The sequence below is a fragment of the Schistosoma mansoni genome, chromosome 3 (genome assembly GCF_000237925.1).
Source record: "Schistosoma mansoni strain Puerto Rico chromosome 3, complete genome".
Classification (NCBI taxonomy): Eukaryota; Metazoa; Platyhelminthes; class Trematoda; order Strigeidida; family Schistosomatidae; genus Schistosoma; species Schistosoma mansoni.
In genome coordinates this window covers 15,797,026-15,822,934 of record NC_031497.1, presented here as the reverse complement: position 1 = coordinate 15,822,934, position 25,909 = coordinate 15,797,026, and the positions used below count along the sequence as shown (strand labels likewise).

Sequence of the window (25,909 nt, the reverse complement as noted above, 5' to 3'; positions counted from 1 at the left end):
ATGCTTGTGAATTAAGGCAATATCGAGGCAATATGCACAGTATGCACATATGGCCAATAAGAGACTAACCAGTTGCAGTCCTATGCATCAATGGGAAGATTCAAACAAACAATACTAAGTGAATATAATAGATTAATTTATTGAATAATCGTATTATATAACAACTTATAAGTATCATCTGATTAGAATAAATATAACTTCTTGTTTAATGTTACTTATGGATACTTCTTTTTTCTTCATTAGAACGTTGTCTAGAAGATGATGAATATTTATTCAATTATTTATCAAGTTGGAAAATAGGAAATGAAAATTTAATCTTTCTTGAAGAACGACAAGATTTATATGGGTTATTCGAAAGTTCAAAGGTAAATTTCTAAAAAAAAACAACAAAAATACATTTGATTCTTTAATTAATCAATAATGAACATTATAATTTACATATTTTTAAATCAATAAATTAGGTCTTATAAAGCATTAAAACACTTGATGAACTAACTTATTTAAATATTACAATATAAATGCTGAATATGATGGAGCATTAAAAAAAACATTCCAGTTAATTCATTTTGTATTGTTTATTTGAATCTTCTTATTGATATTTAGAACTGCAATTTAAACTTCACCCCATTATACAAGCTAGTGGCTATTATGACTCGGTAGCTAAGTGGATAATCATTAAGAATCAACTGTATTAAATCTTTGGCCGTGGACAATATAGAATATTGTTTAATGTTTCTTCTTCACTGATAGATTAACAATATAATGGAGAACCATTAATTTAACATCTTATGTAACTCATGTGGATTTTATTCATCTCACTACTTGTTCACATGATGACAATTAACCGGGAATTATAAATACCTAGAAAATTTAACTAACATCAGTTTTATTAAATCATAGTGAATAGAATGAAAATTTATTGTATTGTACTGAACAACAACACGGGTGGGGAACAACCGAATGGATTCGACACACGAAAATTACGGACTATCTCACTAAAATTTGTCAACCATACAATAAATAGTTAATTTGCAAACTATCAATCAATTGTCTCAATCTTGACCATTACTTCCACAAATATCAGTCCATAGTCTCCCATTATTATTGTTTATACATTTTTATATCAATTACGTCTCGTTTCCGTTCTTTTCTTATAGATCACTGTCTGACCATCGTCACATACTACTTATGTGGATATAAGCGACCCACACCACAGTATTTCTGTTTTTTACATGAGTGTAAAAAATAATTCACACTTTCATTTTTCTAACTGAAAATGTTTTCTATTAAACAACTTAATAATCACCCATCATTTAAATATAAAATGATTTCGAGTATTCTATCAAAATGGTTTTAATAATTATCTACTGATTAAACACTTTATGTTACTTGTCCCTTTAATATACAGAAAATTTTTATAATGTCCCTACTTATAACGATTATCAATAGTTTATAATCATCATAACAATGTAATTGATTTTTTACAACTAGTCTTGTTAACAAAACCAAACGCCACACACATACCAAAAAAACCACTAGTCCATACAAAAAGTTTTTAACCAACACTGATATGACTATGAGTTAGGTTTTCAGGGCTAAATGGTTAGTCACGGATGAAAAATGAAAAGTAAAAAGAAAATTACAATCAATTAAAAATTAATATAACCAATCATAACACTAAAAAAACTTTGAAGGAGAAAAATATTTTCACAACAAATAAATATCAGTATTTTCATAGTTAAAATCATGAGTCAATTAAAGCTAGACCACCATAGAAAACTAGAAAGCACTGGACGGCCGTTTCGTCCTATTTTGAGGGTCCTCTGCAGTGCGCATCCCCGATCCCGCTTCGCGAGATTCGAAGCCAGGACCCACCAGTCTCGCGCCAGAGCACTTAAACGATAGACCACTGAGCCGGCATCCGACGGTATTAATGTTTAACTTCAACCAATCTACGAATATCAGTAAAATTAATCATTGAAAATCAATAACTAACTGATGTATATCTATGTTAATTATTTTAAAACTATTCAATAATGTTTAGTAATCTCCTTTTCAAAGAATTACACTAGACAGACATTTTCCTCTGTTGCGATACATTTGGTTGAAACTGGTCATAAGGTTGACATTAAGTCAGCATTTTGTAGTGAATTACACTATCATTACACTAATAATAGTTAACGATTTTTCAATTTTATCAACAAATGAAATACTATGGCTTAGTTAATTTCAATTAATAACGTTTTAAAACAACTGAAAAATTATTGAAAACTAGTTGGTATCAAATAGTTGTTATGTTCAAAGTAGTAAACATCCAGTAAGCCGACAAGAACCAGACTTAGATATGTTCACTTTTGTAACACTAAAATTAATGAATTAGTTTTCATGTCTAAATTCTGCTTTAATTCATTGAAAAAATATTGAAAAATGTAATCGTTGAACGATTATTACATTACGAATTGAGTATTCTTCTTACATTTTATTCAGATTTTCCGTTAAAAATTTATATAATGAATAAGTTGAGCAATAATGATAAGGTTTCCTCTTAGAACATTTTAAATAGGTCCTAATATGGCTTTAGATTTCTTTAATCTTTCATGCTAATACTTAATTTTATTAGAAAATAGCATTGAAAATAATAACAGATATGAATATTTTCACAGTTGAATTCATGAGTCGATCTAAGCAAGACCATCATTGAAAACCTAAAAGCACTGGACGGCCGTATCGTCCTAGTATGGGACGCCTCAGCTACGCGCATCCACAATCCCGCACCAAAAAGACCCAAACTCAGGACCATCAGTATGACGCACGAACTCTTGACGTCCAAGGATATTTGTGCACTTTCTTCAATCATGTATCATTAAACCAAAAATATTTATCCTATTAAACATGTAGTTAGAGAATAAGTGATAAAGAATTATTTTATAAACAAATCTCTTGATATTATTTCAGCTGAAGCCACAAACTATTCGTGACATAATCACTTTTACACAGCGACTATAGTTCATCCCCAAAAAAATTTAGCCTATTCAGTAATGTTAAATTATGATTTAATAGCTGATTGAACATTGTTTTACATACAGAATAGAGAGAATGTAGCTAGTAATGGAAACCAGGATGTATATTTTATCCTTTTGATTCAAACTCTTGACGCGTTTGGGTCCCAGTGTAAATAACAACATTGAAATGAATATGCATATAGTTTACGAGTCCCAAATACGATATAATGTGTATCTTAGATTTCACTACTAGACACAAACCTTCTAATTCTATGTAAATCGTAAAAATAGTTTTCAAAATAGACATATTATAACTGGATACATTCATTTTTATTTTGTCCTCTAAATAGAATGAAAATAAAACAAAACTTTAGTCAAATTCAAATAACTTAAAGTAACATTAGACTTCAAATACTTCTTACCAGTAGTAGACATACAAATTTAGAACAAACTGATGTACACCAATGACGTCACGTTAGTATTTTTTTTTGTTTCTTTTGCATGATCTAATAGATTAAGAAATTCCAAAAATGACAACACAATAGTTAGTTATTAAATTATAAGACAATTTAAAATAACACTTTTTCAAAAAGACCACATAATGTTTCATTTTTTCACAATATACTTTATAATCAAAGATGGATAATGGCTAGCAGTGCTTACAATGCTTGTAAAATTAAGGCTATATCGAGGCAATACGCACAGTATGCACATATGCCAATTAGAGACTGACAAGTTACAGTCCTAAAACATCAATAAGAAGATTCAAACAAACAATACTAAGTGAATTTAAAGTTTTTTATGTTCAAATATTTCAAACATCAATTTTGTTCAATGAAAAAATCTAATTTTGTTATAAAAAAAATAAAAAAAAAACAATCTAATGAGTAAAATCGATTAAAGTCACTAAGGTGAATAAGATTTTAATTATTGATAATAATAATAATAATACATCAATCAAATTGGAATCATATCCAAGCTATTCATTGACAGTTTCAGTCTTATATGTCAAAAGTGTCCAGTCTCTACTTCCTCTTGAATTCATGCTGTCTCCTATATATATATATATATATATATATATATATATATATATATATGATGTGTAGATGTAAACAATATGTCTACGTAATATAAAATTAATTATTAAAATCTCGTTTTTTTCAGAGCTGGTTGGGTGAACATCATTCTACATTCAATATCAATTCAAACAAAGTAAGTTATTTAATAAGTTTTTTTTAATTAATCAATATGTTCTTCAACATATGACTTAAATTCCCTTTTATACCTACATGATTAATTTAGCAATATACTTCAGTTTCTTGAATATCAACAAAAACTCAGTATGTAGATACAAACTCTTTTAATTATGAATTTTGTTCACCTAAGAGGTTTCTAGAGATATATTCAAGTTAAAAATAGGTTTTTTTTTCACCTCAGAACTGACATTATTTGAACGGTCATTGAAAATCATCAGTCATAGAATAGCTACTTTGTCCTAGCTTAATATTTAAAGCAGTAAAAAATCATAATTGAATGGTTTTAACAGTATTATAATTGAAATAATTACTGTTGATAGCATTGAATGATCTTTTTGTTATATTGTAAAGCGAATAAAATTAGATAGGAAATTTGTCAATTGTCCACAATCTATGCATTTACAGTTCTAAAGATCAAAAGCATGTCACATGTTATAAGATAAATGAGTTTCATAAGGACAGATTGAAACAATATTCACTGGTTAAACCAATGAGAAAGAAACCCTATTAGGTATATGGAGGTTTGTAAAGAATGCGAAATGTTGATAGTTTAAATTATAGAAGAATTCTAACTAGACCACCATCAGAAACCAGGGAGAACTGGTCAGTTTTTTAATCTTAGTATGGTATTAGTCAGCAATGCTCATTGATGACTCTACCTTTGATAGTACCAGAGACCTCAGGTTTCACGCGCAAACGTTTAAGGCATAGACCAATGAGTCGGTATCCAGTGGGGAATATTTTTAACTCTAATCGATTCGTGATAATCCGTGCCTAACTTCCATCAAATAAAGTGAATAACTGTTCCACACTCAATGTTGTCGAGCTCAATCGGTAACTGCTTTCTATTAAAACTCTAGGAATTACATCTTGAATATAGTCGCTAAGGGTCACATGATTGGAAGTAGACATGTATATCATTGGATCTCTGTTCATTGGTTCAAAGATTAAACGTTCGCATGAGAGACTGAATGTTCTATGTTCGATTTCCTGTAGCTAAGTCATGGATGCTCACTGCTAATTAATCGCATAGTAGGACAACAGGCGAGATTTTAATTTATAGACGAGCCAATCAGAAGCGTTTGAAGGATTTCAAGGTCACAGCACCAATTTCAGTACCTGATGTTCATGTACGATCGGTTCACAGAGGATTTTAGAGTAGACTTGACAATTAAGCAGCTACAATAAATGGGACTACTAAGAAGTTCCTTTATTTGTAATTGCGGCAACTAAATGACTTGTAGACCTTGTGCAGACTACCGTGATGTTGTCCTTCTTTGTAACATATGTTGGAGTAAGACATTTTCTAGAATAGGAAGCTTTTTCACTCGATCGCGATTGAGACTAAGGCATATTATAATATTTGCCACGAACTGTATAATAAAAGCATTAGCAAAATTGGCTGCATTAATCACAGATTTTACTGAAAATTCGGCTATCCAGTGTTACGAGTATTGTAAGGACATGTTCATAATAAAAATGATAAACTTACACTACCGGAGTACACACAAACAATAATGAAGCTATGTGGTCGAGGCTGAGAGGGTTTTTGTGACCTTATTGTGGCTCGAGAGACCGACTATTATGGAGCCGTATGGATAAGTTCCTCTACCTTATGCATTATGATTTTAGAACCTCTGAACCTCTTTTTAACCTTGAAAGGATTTAAGACCATATAAAAGAAGTGTATCCACTTTAATTCTTTGGTTTTGTAGAATATATTTTTACTTTACACCAACTGTTCTATGGTTGACCAATATTTCTCAAGGTCATTTTATATTCGTTTAAAGGTCGACCATAAATTATAGTCTCGCCGGACAAGATTGTCTTTCAACACTCCCTGATTTCTGATTATGTTTTAACTTAAATCAGCTCGTAAATTAAATTATTATGAAATTATATGATAAAATAATAATTTCCAAAATACTAGTGCGTCATAAAACCTGTATGGTATAAATCGTTTTCACTGTGATCGACCACACAGATACTTTGAATAATATAGTTTTAGCTCTTAAATAAATCCCTTTTTTATTCCAAACATCTGCTTATTTGTCAAATTCAATTGACAACATGAATCATAATTTATATTTTATTAAATTACCAAATTCAATCATTCATTATTTTTAGTGTTTTTAATTTATTGTTTGTTTTTTTTTTGGTAGAATATTTTCTATCGAAATGAAAATATCCCAATACCAGTTCATACAGATCAATTATATTTACGTATTGGACAAACAAAATGGAAACGAAGATATTGTCATTTGAATTCAAATGGATTCTATGTTAGTAAACAAAAAATAATGAATGTAAGTCTTTTAAATAATCATACATATTCACTATGTAATGATAGAAATTATCGATATAATTCAGCATTGAAATTCATTAGTCTTTTTTCTTTTTCTAAATAGAATAAAAACTCCCGGTACACCTTCAACATGGGTAAAGGGGCCCCGGGTATATTAAGCCCATATACCTTATTCTAACTTTTGGACAAGCCAGTTTACCTATCTATCTTGAGTCATGTTTCGTCCTTGTTAATTATTCACTTATTAATCCTGACTACTTTTTATATGAGCGTAGGTGTGTGTACACTTCTTATCCTATTCATCACATGTCTGTAACTTATTCTTTTCTGACTATAGATATTGATTAACACTTGATTGAAGTGAGTTGGTTTACCCTCCATCTGCAATGCGTGTCATTTTTGTTTCGCTCGCTGACATTTACTCATGTGCTTATAACTTTCTGGCCTGTGTCATTTGTCAATGAAACTGTAGCTGCCGCTTCTCTTTGCCTTCTGATTTTTATGCACTGTTAATATTGGAATTATAACGGTTATCGAGGTGAACGATTAGCGGAGCACGGCACTACAGATTTGATAATTAACAAGGTGAAAACATGACTCAAGATAGATAGGTAAACTGGCTTGTCCAGAAGTTAGAATAAGGTATATGGGCTTAACATATCAACCGACACTACAAATATAATGTTGTTTTTTTAAATCAATTTTATTTATTTCTACACGAGTATATTTTCACTCAAATTAATAGAATGTATAGTTGATTAAATAAGAATAATATATTTGTAAAATTTCAGCGAATGAATTTGAAGTAAATCCAACATTTCGCCTAGCAATATGTTCCAAGCTTTTTCAAGGCAAAACGTTGGATTTACCTCAAATTCAGTAGCTGAGATTTTACAAATATATTCTTCCTATTTAATGTCTTACATCAACTCGACGCCCAAATACTGTGAAACTATTCGCCCTAATTTAGACGAATGTTCTTATGTATAGTTGATTAGTATATACAAATCTAGATATATTAAGGTAACATTCATAAGAAGTTATTTTAGACCCACATTCTTGTTTGGGAATTCTTAATTTAGCATAGTTTCTCTTATATAGTAAATATGTTTATCAGGTAAAAAAATATTTAAGGCATAAAAATATTCTACTTTCAGTAAATGTCACTAGAAATTAACTTCGATAAAATTTTCTTAATTTATAATAAGAAATCATGAAAGATGATTTTTTACAATCTCAAATATGACTATTATTATTGTAAATAGATTATGATTGTACAGTATGGATAATTAGGTGGAATCAGAAATGTGAACCACTGGTTGTTAATTCGATAGTTTAAAAGAAATGCACTAGTCATAAAACTGAAAAATCTAGTTTTGACATCAAGGATGTGTGTCAATCAGTAAATCAGTCGTAATCAACCTCGATTTCGGCACACATGAGCATTCGTCCAAGTTGTTATACCATATTAGCAGGACAAGGTGAAATTGATAAGATGAATAGGAAAATGATTAGAATAAATGTAATACCACTGATGGTAAAAAAGACTAAACACTGAGAATAAGCTATTAGAAGAATGGATATATACATATATATAGTTACTTCAACTAATGATTTGGGAAAATATAAAGAAAGAATCTATTTGCAACGCGATGACCAATTCTAAATCGTATTCTTCAAGGTCATCAATCATGATTCACAGTTGCCTTGTAAGCAGGTAGTCCGATTCTGTCAATGCAGTCCAGACCAACAATAGATTGATTATTTATATTATACTGGGAATTGGTTTGCTCACCCCTAGCTTCCTGTATTCAGTGGAAAAGTATCACACGGACGCCACTTACATCAGACCTAATATCTTATTTATAGGTGAACGGTTCTAATAAGATTTTCTCGAAATCTCTATAACTTAAATACTCAACTTTAAGGCATGTCCATTGATAAACAGTCAGTTTATTTATAAAAACATGATATTTCGTTTACAATGTTATAGCCAACAGACAGTCAAGTTCTATGAAATTGCGTTAAAATAACAGTAAAATCCAGTATATTTTTCTGATTACCCTTGCATTGGCATTGAGAGCGATTTTTCTAACAGTTAATTATCAGTCAAACAATGTTGAAACTTAAATATACTAAATATGTAAAGAGCAGATCGAAAATGACTAAAAGTTAGTGTAACTTATTTATTATGTGAAGAGTTATGTACTCTCATTACAGACACATCTTAAAAGGGGTGGTAGTAGTACCCAATCCCTCAAATCTAAGTACTATAAATGAGGTTCAAATCGGACAACTATTAGTTAATCCCTAAGTCATCGAATCTACGAAATATAATACTTCATATTCACAAATAGTCAATACTATTTTCATTCTCATACGCTAAAATTAAGGACCAAGTGTCACCGAGAATTAAAGAAAACAAGTATATTTTAACTAAGTTGAACTGTTAATTATTGTCTCCGTTACTTGTCACAATACGCAATAAACAAATTGGGACTAATTTTACAATCAGAAGGGATTTTCGATACAATTTATAATGTATTTAATTCAATCAGCTGATTGATAACAGTATATTATTGGTGCTGTCCCGTTCTCTGAGTTGGATTTAACCCAGATTTTGATCGGTCGGAAAAATACACTGGTAATTAAATGTTAGGAAATTTAGATAACTCACTTCCATATGAACTCTATGAAAATAATGTTATCAAGACGAACAATGAAAGCTTCATGATGGTGGTGAAACTTTACCACCAAAATCACATTTCTGAGCTACAAATTTTGATCATTTCAAGAAAATAGTCTTACAGATTGAAATTTATATTAACTTTTGAATAACAGATCATTTATATCTCTATTTATTCTAATTACCTCACGTTTATTTCTCAATCTTTCTTTTTGGATATTCACAATGATTATTTTTGCATCAATCAAATGACAACAATATAGAAATCACAGTTAACACGTTTGAATATATTTCAACCAAATTTATATTTATATATTACTGTAAGTGATCAGAATCAAACTGAATCTCCTACACCATTTGGTATGGTAGTCAGAGTAAGTATATCAATTTTTGTAGTGGATACATTTTTGTTCATGAAAATTGATTTCTATACAAGGAAATAGAGATGAAAATTGAATTTCAAAAGAAAAATGAAAGTGACAACATTCAGTTATGACAATGGAGGAAAATTGCAAACTTACGTAAACTAATGTAACAATATTTTCCGTATTTCAAAATCATTTACAATAAGAACTGACTTCAACTGAAGAGGTCTTGAGAAACTAGGAAAAATGGACAATCAATTTTTCCTAATTCATGGTTTTATTAGCTGTGTTCACCCACCATATCAATAGGATCGAACACATGATAATCAAAAGTAGATGTTAACTGGAAAACATTGAGCTAGTATGAAATAATCCACAATTTCAACTTCAATTAGTTAGTGGAACAGTATGAAAAATAGTTTATTATGGCCAGTGTTATCTATTATCACTCTAAGATTGATATGATGCGTAATCGAGTAAATATTGGTCATGTCACCATCCAACTTATCCAGAGCCTCAGAATGAATTTTTATTAGAAAAAAAAGAAAATCAATAACAATCTATACCACTCTGGTAAAATATCAAACACGAAAATATACGGGATCGGAAAATAACTATGATGTTTTTAGAAGGCACTGATTCTCTAGGTTAGTTAGCTTGGTAATTAAGTTTAATTTTTGCTTACAATACCAACAACTATAAATCACGACTTATAATTTGTCGCAAGACTGCAGGCATTTTCATATTTATTGTAGTCTAAACTGAATTATTACACACATAATGAATATAAATCATCATAATTGTAATTCTTTCTAAGCTTCCATTACATAATTGCTAGTAATACACCCACGTAGAGTTTTCTCTGTCCCTGTCTTATTATTATTTGTTGGAAACACTTAACCTAGGTACCGTCTTATGTACCGACCAACTTCAAATATCTACTACCCAAACGAAAACGTATAACCATATAATTTCCATTTGTTTAAATAGGTGGACTCCAATTAGTGAGAAATAAACTTTAACTATCAATATACTACTATGTTTACATAATGTAGCTTTTTCAGTTGTATTAGATGAGCATATGTAATTTCATGAACACATGGTCACATGGAATATGTTGGCTTTTTACGAAAAATATATTTCATTATTTCTGTAAGACCTTAAACGGAATTCTCAAAGGATTAATTTTAATTATTCACAGTTCATTTTTTCTAATTTTGTTAAAATGTTTACTTGGAATTTTTTCAAAACGCTTGCCGGTCTGTAGCCCGCAAGTCCGCATTTATTCCTCCAAGTTGACAAAAACTAACCACTCTTAATACTGCATTCTTACTTTGTTTTCAGCCTCATTCAACTCAACAGGCAGATTCTCGTTTGATCATTGAAATGTGTGCTATCAATGAAGAATCGTGGAGGAAATGGTATTCCCTACTTCGTATTACTTTGGTAAGTTTCATATGTGTGGCGGTTCCATAATTCTGTTCTATAAACCAAACAACCTGATTGCATGATTACTAAGTTAATAAGTTTCATGCAATTCAACCTTTCTAAGATAGACACTGGTGACGTTTTGTAGAACAATAATCAAACCATTTTAAATGAAATTAACTAACTTGGTATTGATCTTTTTTATCACTTTGTGCTATTTTTGAAGCGATTACGAGTTCACCTAGTCTGCGAACGAAACAAAGACTTGTGACCAAAAACTAGTAAGCTAGCTATACTGATGAGTCCCAACCTCGCTACTAGAGAGAGAAGTCGAAGTCCGAACGGGAAATAAAGATATTCTGCAAGCAGCCAGAAGCACAAGCAATCAAACAGGCACAAATTAAACGTATAAATGCAACATAAAACTGTCCTTGGGAAGCGTTACAAAATAGCATACTAAAAGACACAACGAACCACTGGCGTTTTAGATTTTCCCATGTAGGAAATACGACATAAAGGTGAAAAGAGCGCTTTTGGAACGAAAACAAAGAAATTCAAAGTTCCAAAATAAAATTACAAAAATAAAGTATTTACCAAATGAGTTCTGAGGATCTAACATTCTCAATACTTTGACTGCATGAATTTCAAAATAACAAAATCTTTTAAACATAACGATTCAGTAGTTACAATACTTAACTGAATATTACGCGTTTTTCTAATGTATGGTATTCTTCGGGTCAAAATAGATTAATTGAGCTAAAATAAACAACTAGTCACTTTGATATCGAATTTCAAATTTAATCAGCTGATCTCAGTTGTATGAAAGGTTAATTCTAGAAAAGTGTATGTATATGTCAGAATTCATGAAAACGTCTTATATTTGCTAATCATGGAAACACTCAACAAGGTGATAACAATATGAATGTATGATACATGAATAGTTATAACTCCATCAGTAATACGTTTTTACAATATGGAAAGGTAATTGATCCAGCGGTTTTCATGAACGTGATTGATTTACAACCAATTTTCATTAAGAGAAACAACAATTAAAGGAAACCACCAAAAACAGTGTACAAATGTACAACCAAGTTATTTTAATTAAATGTTACTAGGTAGGCATACAACACGGTGATTGTAATGGAACTTTAGAGTCCTGAGTTTTGACCAATATGGTACAAATCAACATGATTAATATGAATAAAATTTAAAAATAATTAACAGTCCTAGAACTAATGAAAACTCACTAGTATTTTGAAATTATAAAAGAATTTTTTTATCGATTTCCTGGAAAAATATTCTGTCATTATAGACTATCATCAGTTAAGAAGTTATCGTAAACCAATGAGTTGATTTATTTATTGAAAGACATAAACATTGGTACAACGGCGCACCAAATACACATGCTCCACATAATAACAATAAGGCCAGTAGTAATTACTATTGATTTGTGTGAGGACTGGGATACTGCCCGGTCACCCGAACCGAAGCAGGTGGTTTTCTAAGTGAGCCACTCTCCGAGTCTTTGACCTGGAGTTCTAGTCCACAAAGCATTGAAGCAACGTTAGGAGATACGATCCCATGGTAGCTGGTGACCAACAGTTGGTTCACACGCTATTTGTTCCCTCAGGATTCTGGAGCCCATGTGCACCATTGGTTTGGAATGAGGGTTTTCCAACTCCCCTAGGTGAATTCTCCATATTTACCAAACCCGGTTAAAGCCCTGGACACTCGCTTTTCAGAATGACAAGTTGATAAACAACAATAATGCCTCTAGAAAGCAATGACTAGAAATTCCCTGGAAGTGTCTGTATACGTGTAAGTCATGTGTGAACATTTTGAGAGGGCGAGCGAACTCTCCTCACCCTCGATTGTACCAGGGCATTTGGGGGCAAAACCAATCAGTACTAAATAGTTTATTTCTTTTAATTCATATCACATCTGACATAAACCATGACAATATTATATAGGATTTAAATCAAAGCATTCAGATCTTCTTCAAATTACAATATTGAATCGTCATTTGACAATTACATTTTCAGAAGGGGTTTTGTGGAGATTTAGTATTTTCATATATTAAAGCATGAGTCAATTGAAGCTAGACCCCCATGGAAAACCTGGAAGCACTGGACGGCCGTTTAGTCCTATTATGGAACACCTCAGCAGTGCGCATTCACGATCCCGCACTCGCGAGATTCGAACCTAGGACCTACCGGTCTCGAGCCAGAGCCCTTAATAGGAGTCCCACAATAGGACGAAACGGCCGTCCAGTGCTTCCAGGTTTTCCATGGTGGTCTAGCTTCAATTGACTCACGCTTTCATCTATGAAAATGTAATTTTCATCTACCTTTTATTATAAAATATAATTTATATCATATTTATCGTATTCTATAGGCTAAATAAATGAAGTGGGATATAACTATTAGCTTTTGATAAATATTATCAAATATATATAGTTATATCTATATGCTATAATATTGTTTAATTGAATAATACTTACGCCCAATGAATTCTTTTATTTTTTTTAATTCAAATAGACGTGAAACTAAAAATGATAATGTAGAGAAGAAAGGACTTCATTGAATAAAAATGATTCATTTAGAATGAGAGAAAAGGAATAATGATAATAATAGTAGCTATATTAGTAGTATTGAAATGAAAATCAACAAAATTTAGTTGTATATGAATATTATTGTGTCTCAGAACAAATAAGGCATTAAGTTATTATATACTGAAATCAGTGATTATATGTGTTGATGACTTTTATTATGATTATTGTTAGTAGTATACTGCTGATATTTATATAAATAAATGGTTAAATTACCTATTGTCAATACTTACTGAAGCATAATAAAAATTCTATTATTCTAAAGTGGAAAAAAAAACTTACAACTAATTGTTTAAAATAATGAGTTTGAGAAATAGATAAGTATCCGGTCACATTTTTTTAGGTAATCGTAAATAAGGAATTAAAGTTGAATTCAATATGTATATATGACATCACAGTAAGGAAACAGTAGCGGAGAAATCAATTTAAGGAAATAGTCTATGATAGAGATATATGGTTAGAAAATCATTGGTAACCAGGCATCATTGGACATCCTTTTTGCTCTAATATAGTGTTCCTCGATAGTGCACACCACCAACCTCACCGGAGGTCAAACCTAGGACCTTTGTATCTGACAATGAACTGTCAATAGCAAAAAAATTTTTCGAGTTGAGAAACTTTAACGATTCACTTAAGTAAACAGTCTGATCAGTGCAAACCATGATCAGTAAAAAAAAATCCAAGACACTAAAAGCAATAATTATTTCATAAAAGAAATAAAAAGGCTGTTACAAGCAAACATTATTGTCCTCATTTTGCTTTTATACGTGCGCTTATGGCATTCAAAGACATTGAAAGCTTTGATCAGTTTGGAACCAGTTAACTATGCAATCGAGCTATCTATTAACCTGATGAATAAAACATTTTTGTGAGGTGATAAAACAGTAGAAATCAATCACTCATCCTTAATTAGTTATTGTTGTGTTCATGAAGAACATAGTTCGCATAAAAATAAAATAAACCAAGTAATCTTTAAATTCATTTTGTATTGTTTGTTTGAATCTTCCCTTTGAGGTTTAGGACTGTAAATAATCGATCTCTTTGTGGTATATGTGCATCCTGTGCGGATCGCCCGGATATTGTCTTAATTCACAAGCATTATAAGTAAAGATGGATGGTAGGTAGCAGCGAAATCCAGGAAGCGCGTTTCGTCTCATTTTGGATATGTCAGCCGGATATACCTGCATCCCAGAGTTGGTATTCACTCGGCGACACTGAGGAAGGTACATCTAGCTGACGAATTCCAAATAGAACGAGACGTGCTTCCTGGATTCTACTGCTAGCCACCATCCATATTTGCTTGTAATTATTCTTTGAATTCAATGTTTAATCTGATTTAAGTTTTATGTCTTTTGAATTGATGTCTAAATAACTCATTAATCACCGTTGAAAATGTAAACTATTAGATCATTTGATACCAGACTACTTTGTACTTATAATTTCGGAAATAATTTTTACACTTCTACTAATCTATTCTTAATCTGTTTCATTGAATAATTTAACTCTGTTTTGTTTTTCAGATTGGAAAAAGATTGTACACAAATTATATAGTTAGGATGGACACTGTAAAAATTCACCGTGAGAATTTTTCTCATTCAGATTATTCATTAAGAAATTCTTCCCGTTTTAACTCACTCAATGATAGACCTATTTCTTCAACAGTATCGGAATTAGACAGTGATCATATATTAGGGGATCTGCATTCAATCACTCCTAATTATAAAACTAATTCAGCTAAAATTGAATTCCCTCCCAAATCAGGTAGTTATAGTGTAACTGATTTAACTAAACCAATACAACTTGATAATCATATGATTAATGGACGTAATCAACAATCGAATGAAGCATCAAGTTTAACAAGTCTTACACTTTATCCAATTCAAACACCATCACAAAAATCAATAAATCGTCAAAGTCGATTAGATAAACAAAATATTAAATCAGTTAAAAAACGAATTTTTGGTAATGGACCATCTGCACGTCGATGTACACGATCTATTAGTCATATTAGTTCACCATTTAATATCAGTTTACCATATTGGATACGTGCAAGTTATGAAGATAAAATGAATGAAACACTTAATGAAACAGTATTATGATAATAATAAAAAATAGTATTATTAACGTAAAATGAGAATAAAAAGTGAAAGTGAATATACTGTTTGCATAAATTTTAAATAACATTATGAAATACTATCAATTCCTTTTCATATAAATGTGAATACCCTTTTTTTAATCCTATTTTAAAGTAAATATATGCGTCTTTAACATCGACTACATTATATTTTCTTATAAATGTATGCATATAAACAAAACACTGATGATAAATATTTTGGAATATTATTATTTTCTTTCTTTCTCATTTACCCGGAATACTTTAATTTCTAATGTAAATGTCATTTTTTGTAATATCGTTATCATGTGAAATAGATTTTTCCAAGATTGACTAAAACCTATCAAAAACTATTATTATTATTATTACTAATCTGTTTGTAAATATTCAGATGTGCAAATATGTGATTTAACAGAGTAATTTCTATCAAAAGATTTCTTTTTTTCTCTTTTTTTCTATCGAAATATTAAAGATTTTCAACACTAACATGAATACATTACTTAATAAAACTACTTACAATGTAATACTTATCAATAATTGTCATAACAATATATATATATATATATATATATATATATATATATATATTGACCTCCCTTTCAACATACATACATAGTAACACATACATTTACACATACACACATACATATACATCAAATTTTATTGGCTATTTTCGAAATATATTTTTCCCCTTTCTTTTTGTTGTTTTCGTATATTATAAATTATTGCTTATTAGAGTTTAATTATATAATATAAAAATGAATTTCTTTTATAATATAATAATAATGTAATTATCAGAAATTATACTTGTTCAAGAAGATAGATACTATGTATACATACAAAGCAACATATAAACTTATTTTCAGTTGTAATTGTCCCTTGTTTGCTACTACCACTATGACTATTTCTTCCAATTCATATCGACTTGAATGAATTTTTTTTATAGTTTGTAAATATAAACAAAAAATAGTAACAATGATAATTGATTAATAAATTGAATTATTATTGTTGTTTTTAGTTTTTGAAGTATATTAAATGGATGAAGTGAGTATTAGTTTGTATAGAACTGAAATTCAGGTAATATGAAGCTGATAAGTTCTAACAGAACGAGACAAGAGTTTTGAAGCTCATCAAATGACTCACAAAAGATTAGATCTGTTTGCACAAACTCGACTCCTATAAATAATATCGTATTATAGACGGAAAATGCTGAGGTGTCCAGATATCAATGATAGAAATAAAAGATAGATTGAGAGTAAAACACTTTATTTAAATAAATAGACGAGAATAAACTTACAGTCAGCACTTTAGATTAGAAAACAATAAAGAAGTAAAGATGGGGCTTCAATTTGAAAGCAAATCAGTCGTTAGAGATAAAGATTGTTTCACAAAAATAGCTCACTATAAGTGTCGAAAGAAGGATAGAAAGAGATGAATATCATTATAAGCAGAATAAATAGTTGGAACATAAAGAATATATGGGATAAGTGTTCTACTGCAACGAAGGGATATCAGTTGTTGCAATGGAAAAATATTGAAATGAATTACTATTGCATGAAACCCATACTACTAGAAAGTAGTATAAAGCAATATAATAAAATACCACGTGACTATGTTTGGGCATAGAAAAATAGCAGACGGATTCAATAGTGATAATCGGTTAACTGTTGGAAAAGCTAGCGAATTTTAACATATTGAAGCTAATATACTTCAATTACTAAAAACTCAAACGTTCTTCTTTAATAATATCAATCATTACATACTCAATATTTACGTTGCTATCTTGATTTCTGGTAGAATGCCAAAGATAACCGAAACTATGAAAGAATCAATTATAAACATATTCAAAATGAATTGCTTACAAACTTGTAAAATGACATTTTAAAATCCTACTTCAAACTGACGTAGGATATGATAATGGTAATGGAGATGATGATGTAGTACATAAGGACAATCAATTTGCTATTCAACTTTTTTATGTCTGCTTTCAATTCCCGACGAAATGTGTTTCTTGGTCCAAGTCTTTTTTTCTTTGGCATTCAGGATTCCAAGTTGGTGCTTGTTTCTTGATGAAGTTTGATGATTTCCACAATGTTTGTCCTTTCCACCTACAGTAACTTTTCCAAATTTCCTCTTCAACTGTAAGTTGGTTTGTTCTCTCCTATAATATGCTTTTGCTAATGGTATCCGATCAACGGGCGTTCACTACTCTGAGTACACAGCTGCTTATCAATACCTGTACATTTTTAATGATGGTTGTAGTAATTCACCAAGTTTCAGCTTCGTAAAATTCAACTGTCTTGATATTTGTATTGAAGATTCTGACTTTGATATTGGTTGACAGTTGTTTAGAGCTCCATATATTCTTCAGTTGTAGGAATGCTGCCCTTACTTTGCCAATCCATCAGATCCTCCATATTCATCAATAATGTTTCCCAGGTACGTGAAAGATTCCACACCTTCTGGAGTATCTCCATCAAGTGTCATCGGGTTAGTGTTCTCCGCACTGCATTCGAGGATCTTGGTTTTCCCTTGTGTATGTTGGAGCCTACTGATGCAGAAGTCGTTGCTACACTCTTTGTCTTAACCTGAATTTGTTGACGTCTATGGGATGAAAGAGCTAGGTTATCTAAGAAGTCCAAATTTTCTGGTTGAATCCAACTTCTACACTGTATTCCATGCTTTTCCTCAGAGGTTTTCATAATCCAATCAACCACCAGACAAATAGCTGTCCAGTACTCCTGGCTTTACAGTGATGGACTAGCTAAAAGCAGTTCATGATTTAAAGTTTGTCGATCCAACAGTCTCTTTAAAACCCTTATACTAATATTCTCTGTTAGTTAAATATAAGAACAAACAACCCCATTCAATTGCTGACTACATCTATATTAAAATGTAGAATCACTGAGACTCGAAAAAATTGTCTGGGTCATTCAAATATTCTAAGTCAAAAAAAGCAGAAAATAAAGCTGCAAAATCATAAAATGTATATTAAAATTACATAAAAATGAAAAAAGAAATTAATGAAATCAATAAAATATCAAATGAATGAGACCACACTATTACAGTGACCCGGAATTATTTGTACTTATTTCATATTCAATGATTTTCGAAAAGCGTTTTGATTTATGAGGCTCGTATAAATTGACTGAATACATGACCTTTCATGAAGCTCTATTATGATCACATGTGGATTGTATAACCAAATACATATGTTCAATTGAATATGAAACCTATAATTATGAATAAAAAATAGATCTGATTAATCGACAATTGTTAGTATATAATTATATAGCTTTATTATTAATACCACCACATATTAATTTTATTTAAGAGTGGGCAACAATACAATCGACGATACATCTCTTATCTAATATATAATCAAACAGGTGTAGTGTCGGTTGCTATGTTAGGTCCACATAACTTATTCTAGCTTCCGGACAGGCCAATCTATTCATTCTTCTCGAGTCACATTTTGACCTTGGTAATTATTCGCTTATCAAACTTGACTATTCTTATATGAATGTATTTATGTGCACATCTTATCCTACTCATCGCATGTCTGTAGTTTATTTTTATCTGGCTATAAATATCGATATACCCTTGATTAAATTGAGTTGGCTCATATACCTTCTCTACCGTGCGTCATTTCGTTTTACTTCGTTTTCCGATCAACGATTGTATGAAACACACGTATTCGAAATCCTTTCTCGTATTTGACTTATTTAATTCCATTATTCACCAACGCGAGTTAAGTTGGTGAGAATGTACGAGGATTGCTGATATGTATGTTTCAATAAAAATCAGCATGCAGTCCAACTGGAGTCGGATTAAGGGCCACTAAAAGTAAAATGTGTCGCACCTAATAGAAACCATAACACCTAATGTCATGCATAAAAGTTCACCAGCCGAGTTCAATCGTTGCAAAATGCACTTTAAGCGTAGGATCAAAGCTATTATTCAATTCACATGAACATAAATGTACAACGTAATAAGTAAACCACTTAACTCAGAATCCCATTCAGTCTCACATTATATCAAGTATATCTCCAACGATCAAACAGTTTAACGCAACAATTTAAAACCTAAACAGGTCAGAATTCAAATATTTAGTACTGACAATGTCTACTTTAATTTACCATACTATTCTTTTATTGGATCAAAATCTTTACGGTAAATATTTCTGTTCAGGAGTATAAATGGTCCTGGCCACCAAGATTGTATAAGCTACGTTCATAAGTCAATGAGTTCTTTGACTACCACTTCACAATTTAACTGTTAAAGTAGTGGAATCGAACACACTATCATCATTCAGGATTAAGGATCCATGCTACTTTTGATTTTCAGCTGATGGTTATCAATTGAGATATAGTTATCTCTTGAAGGAATGTATTCCTAAACATTTAGTGCAAATATATAAACTACTTAAATAAATGTTAAGTAATATAACTATAATTACTATGGCAACAGATATTTAACTGCTTTAAATAAATTCATATACAATAAAGTTTTATTTGCCGCATGAGTATAGCTTCAACGAATAATTTAGACTCTTAAACATAGGACATGATGAGAATTTGTTGAAAGGAATATTTTTGTGTCCTAATACAATAGGGATTATTTATTGTAAATACCATAGAAATGTAGGTAAATAAATAAAGACTAACCGAGTCATGAAAAGAAGAATGTGGTCAACGGAGATAAATCACCGACAAGACGTAAGTTTATACTGAGCCACTCTCTTATTCTCAAAAAGCCGGGTAAGTGGAATATAAAGGATCATCACTCGTCCTTGGAAATCAGACTGAAACAATACTAAGACGACGTGGGAATATTCATATTATCGCCAAAGGAACAAGTCATCTTTACCAATTTAGGAAATACCACGGAACCCTAATGAAAAATGTAAACAGGTTGTAATGTCTAGTACTATGTGAAGCCTACATGAGTCATCCTAGCTCCCGAAAAGACCAATTTACTTATTCTTCTTGAGTTACATTCTGACCTAGTCAATTATTCACCTATCAACCTTGACTGTTTCTATATGAGTGTATGTGTGTCACTTACCCTATTCATCACACATATTTACCCCATGTTTGTCTGGCTATAAATATTGAGTCACACTTTACCAAATGCAGCTGCTGCACTTGTGTCCTCCCATCTGCTTCGTCACTTCGTTCCAGTGATTGTCTGTCTGGGTCAACACGTGCTTGAAATATACTTATTCAGAATTCATTCCTGTATATGACTCATTTGATTCTGTTATTCTCAAACACGATGATTATATGTGAGGGCAGGGTGCATGTATATTTCCTTACCATTATCATACGATCGAACCCGAATCAGATCAACGGGCCAAAAAAGGGTAATGAAAATAACTAGCATTCCTATTCATTTCTGACTAAAAGGTGTCAATAAATAAGTCCAATAGACTATCATATATGAATCCAGTCTCACTTCCTCTAAAAGTAATAATTGAGCATTATTCAAAACAATATGATAAATAAGGTAAGTTTATCAGCCAATTTTTCTTGAGTTTCATATGGATTCTCTGAGTTATACGTCAGAAGCTGTGGTCAGTATAGTTATCCAATATAAAATAAGCAACATTATATGACAGCCTCAGCTACGAAACACTGAATAGAGCTGGAAATGTGGATCAGAATATTTGACTCTATAACATCTTACTCTCCAAATGATATTCATAACATGAGTTCGGTTTTGTGGAGTCTCACAATGCACAACTACGAAGTGATCTAACCCTGAATGAAACATTTTTCCAGTACTCAACAATTTTCAATATTTCTCCCTCATTTGACCAATTGAGTACGCATTTATCGATTTGCCTGTCCATGTGGAGCTAGGTATAAAGGTTGTTTGATATCTATCTCATCCAAAAGAGTCCAACAACACTACTCGGTTTGGTTGAGAAGAGGCAGAAATGGCTCAATTACACACTCTAAAGTCGAACAGCCTGTGGACATAGGTCATTCGATCATAACGAACACTGTGTTCAAAATCATGTGCGAGGCGAGAGAGCTGCGAAGGTAGTTAGCTTTCGTCTTCTTATCACTTGCTATAAATTTGGAAAAACCAGGATTATATTCACAAAAGAAGCTTGTAAAACCTCTTCTTCTACCATGGTCTTAATCTCTCATAACTCTTCTTCTTCCTTCTTTTCTCACAGACATATCCTTCCATAGAACGTTTACCCCATTAATTTGTTTCTATGGTCTCCCTGACTGCGATTCATCTCAATTTCAACATTTTATCTCATCTCCCCGAGCCTTCTCCTACCGAATAATATTTTTTGTTGCCTTCATGATGAATATTCAAGTCCTCAACAAAAACAATATTATTAGTTTCCTTGATAGAAAAAATGTTTTGATGCCTTTAATTATTTCACCTCAATCTTGCCATGCTTGGAAAACCTTTTATTATCGCTATCACTATCTCAAAAAAACAAGTATTTATATTTGCGGTCATACAGCTCTTTAAAAAGAGAACTCTTCATTGAACCTCTCTTTTTTGTGTCTGAATATGTATATTCCGTTTACTGAGAAGAAAAATGACATCTCTTTGAGAAACATTCTTCATGAAAACCCCAACTTATTCATCTTTTGATTCCTACTAAATCATATTTTTCATTGATACAGCAGTTGTTACACAGTTTTCTGATGAAATTTTTTATAATCTATTACGTGATCACAATTTTGCTCTAGACACTAACACTTGAATCAAATCATTGACATATATTAACAGTGCTATCTGTACAAGTTATCAATAGTCGTTTTGTTACGGGAAAAAATTTGTACACACTAGCCATGTTTTTGGGTATCAGTGCCCAGATTGGACTTAATAGTTTCAAATAAATTGAGTATTGGATTATGTATTTACTCTGAAGAAATGACAAACTAAATTATGAAGAGTCAGTAGGACAATTTGCTACCAGATATGTTTCTTTGAGGTAGAATGCCGAACATTTTTACCCGGCTAATCCTAACTGCTTACTCACTGAACCTTATAGATTCTCTGATAACAAATCTTTTCCTTATACAAAATGCATAGAACAACTGGATAATAACAAATGCGCTAGCTGACATCCGGTGGTTAGAGAATAAGGTTTTCTCTTAAGAATTTGGGAGATATTTTTTTCAACTGTTAGTGAATATAAGTCTTGTAGTTCTGAAGGAATGACTTCCATGTGAAGAAACCTTCTGAATTTTCATCATTACTTTCCAGACTAAACCATAATTCCAAATAAATTTAATACATTCTCAATATTACTTCTATCAGGGTTAATTAATTCAATATAGACACAAATATCCTCAAAGCGATCATTGAATCGCTTATTAGGAGTCGTCAATATATGATATTTTCCAGAATAAAAACTGTTCAACTTCCTTTATTTGTTTTGTTGAGATGAGAATCATTCTTAAGTTTCACTTTGACTATTATCTGGGAAATTTATCATAACCTCAATAGTTGATGTATGTATGAATGAAAGCGCAAGACTATTTATTTGACTTTAATGGCCTGCGTGAATATCTGGGCTACCTGTTGCTGCAATCTAGATATTTCAACAAGTTATCTGTTTTTGTTTGCTTTAAAATAACGTTATGTCTATTAATCACATAACCTATTCAAGCGCATTTATGAGAAGTTTACGACCTTTCGTTTTACAAGTTACAAAAATGTACAATCACAGACATCGTGGTGGCTGGCAATATGCATTGAACATTATTCAGGTGTCGATTCCTGAACTATTAACATGTAACTTGCGATCACTTAATATTCATCGTCAGCATCGATCAAGAAATAAAAAAGGAAACTTTTTAAAACACTTTGTGCTGAGGATTCTAAATTGTACTAAAATAAAGCCACTAATAATAATAACAATAATAATAAATATTAAGCTAGGACGGCATTCACATTTTGTTTCAGTTTCGTATTAAGCTAACAAAAAAAATTAGATGGAACTTAATTCCAAGCATTAGAAACTTTCAGGAAGGAATACTAATTTACCATGAACTATAAAAGAAAGGATCTCAACTTTTATGACAAGAGATGAATGGTCGCTAGCAGAGAAATTTAGGAAGCGCGTCATATCCTACTCGGGACTCATCAGTCAAATGTACCTTCATCCCAGAGTTGATGTTCACTCTAGAGCTCGAACTCAGTACTGTTAGCTTCGAACCACCGCGTTATCTACTTAGTAACTGAGTTCAGATAGCCACCAACTTGCGTAATCGGATGAAATTTAATACATCTTTTACTAATTGTTTGGATCTTCCCATTAATGTTTAGGACTGCAAATGGTCAGTCTATCATTGGTATATGTACGTGCTGTGCGTATTGCCACATTATTATCATTAGGTCATAAGCATTATAAGCTTGTGATTAATCAACTGTTTCGTTAACCCTTAACAAGATTTTCATTTTTTGTCAAGTAACCTACCTCTTAATTAAACTACTATTAAAATAAATCAGATGTTTGTAAGGCAGACAAAATAAATGATCATTTTCATTACCATAAATCGGCAAAACTATAGAACTCAATTATTTAGTTCTTCTCTAGTTAAAGCAGTTAGTCAATTGATTTTGTGAACTATATACATACACTGAATTATTGATTAATTGATGTTAACTAATCCCTGTTCAATACATTCAGATTTAATTACTGTGCAGATATGTAATATTATATATATATATGACCTTCAGTGATACAGCAACTTAGTGAACTAAAAGAGCATGACAATCAATCATAGGGCAAAGGTCGTGCGGAAAATCGGATTAGTAGAATGTATGCAAGGGGTTATCGATCAAGAAGAGATCTTAGCCTTCCTAATAAATTTGACTATCCTTGTGACCACCTTAGCAAGTATGTATTTGCAAATAACTAGCCTAGATAAATGAAGTGGACGATTCAATAATAATGAAGTTTTTTTATTAAAAAAGATTGTACACTGACGTCATGAGAAGAATTAAACTGTCTTCTGCAAAAAATGTATTTGGCAACACCTAGATAAATAGACTCTAAAATTTAGTTGGACGTTACAAAAGCATTTTGGTTAATATATTAATATAATGGTTGTTCGCTACATATATTTGGATAGTAGTTTAATAAGAAGACTATTCAGCTAACATACTGAATATCTAAGACACTGGAATCTATGTATTTCTCAATCTACATGTTACATTCTACACTGATTAAACGAATTTATTAAATAGTTTAGTATGCGGTCACTTAAATAACATTGTTCAGACAAACTATCCATATAGACAGAGACTTGTTTGATTTAAAAGTAATGGTCTTTAAATGTAATAAATCTTTCGGTCAAAAAAGAGTTCAGTTAACTATTACCTCAAGCAATCCTGACTACTTAGTAAAAAAAACTTCAATTAAACGAATAATTGATTATGTACAAAATTACACAATATAAAGCTTCTAAGCTATGATATCTCATGAAGAACAGATTATAGTCTCGCAAAATGTTACCACTCAAATTTAGTGTATAAAGACGTACGTGTAAATCCCAGTGAACTATAGAAAATTCAAATGTTAACATTTTAAGAAAAACAATATTAAACCCCAGTAAACAAAAGAAAACTCTTCAATATTGGTCATAATACAATAAGGACCGAGGTTGAGCAAGAGAAAAGTTGTAACGGAGACAACAACAATAACCATCTAACGAATGTATTTTACTAGAGATAAGTAATTTTTCTATGGAGAAAGATAAGATAAATAGGACAAAATTAAAATAACAATGATAATAAATTAGAACAAACAATTTGTCTACTAACTACTGAATTCAATATTTTTACATCCTTTTTATTTCAATGGATTGTATTGTATTAGCTTTCATCATGAAAAGACATTAACATCACAACTAATATTGCTTTGAATAATAGGCACAAATTCAAACATATGTATACATTAGAATGCAATAAGTAATGGTTGCTAGCATACATATCATTAAGTGTACAGAATTAATTTAACTAGAGTGAAATAAATAAATTGGGAATATGAAATATTGAAATGTGTTCACATGAGACATTAGACAGCATACACAAAAACAAAAAAAAACACCAAGAAGGATAAAAAATAAATCTGAGCACGATCAACAAAAGTAAACATAAACG

At 31.1% G+C, this 25,909-nt stretch overlaps 1 protein-coding gene across 1 annotated transcript in view; it reads left to right on the top strand.

Annotated features, from left to right (window-relative positions):
• The window catches only part of Smp_156390 (putative growth factor receptor-bound protein), a gene marked incomplete at both ends in the record, with an annotated part of 37,294 nt that extends 21,545 nt beyond the window's left edge, over positions 1–15,749 (top strand). Inside the window, 6 exons of the mRNA XM_018799396.1 lie at positions 244–365; positions 4,014–4,061; positions 6,421–6,564; positions 9,513–9,623; positions 10,959–11,060; positions 15,171–15,749. Coding sequence (XP_018651189.1) covers positions 244–365; positions 4,014–4,061; positions 6,421–6,564; positions 9,513–9,623; positions 10,959–11,060; positions 15,171–15,749 — 1,106 coding nt within the window. The remainder of the gene's footprint in view (positions 1–243; positions 366–4,013; positions 4,062–6,420; positions 6,565–9,512; positions 9,624–10,958; positions 11,061–15,170) is intronic.
• Between the last annotated feature and the right edge of the window lie 10,160 nt (positions 15,750–25,909).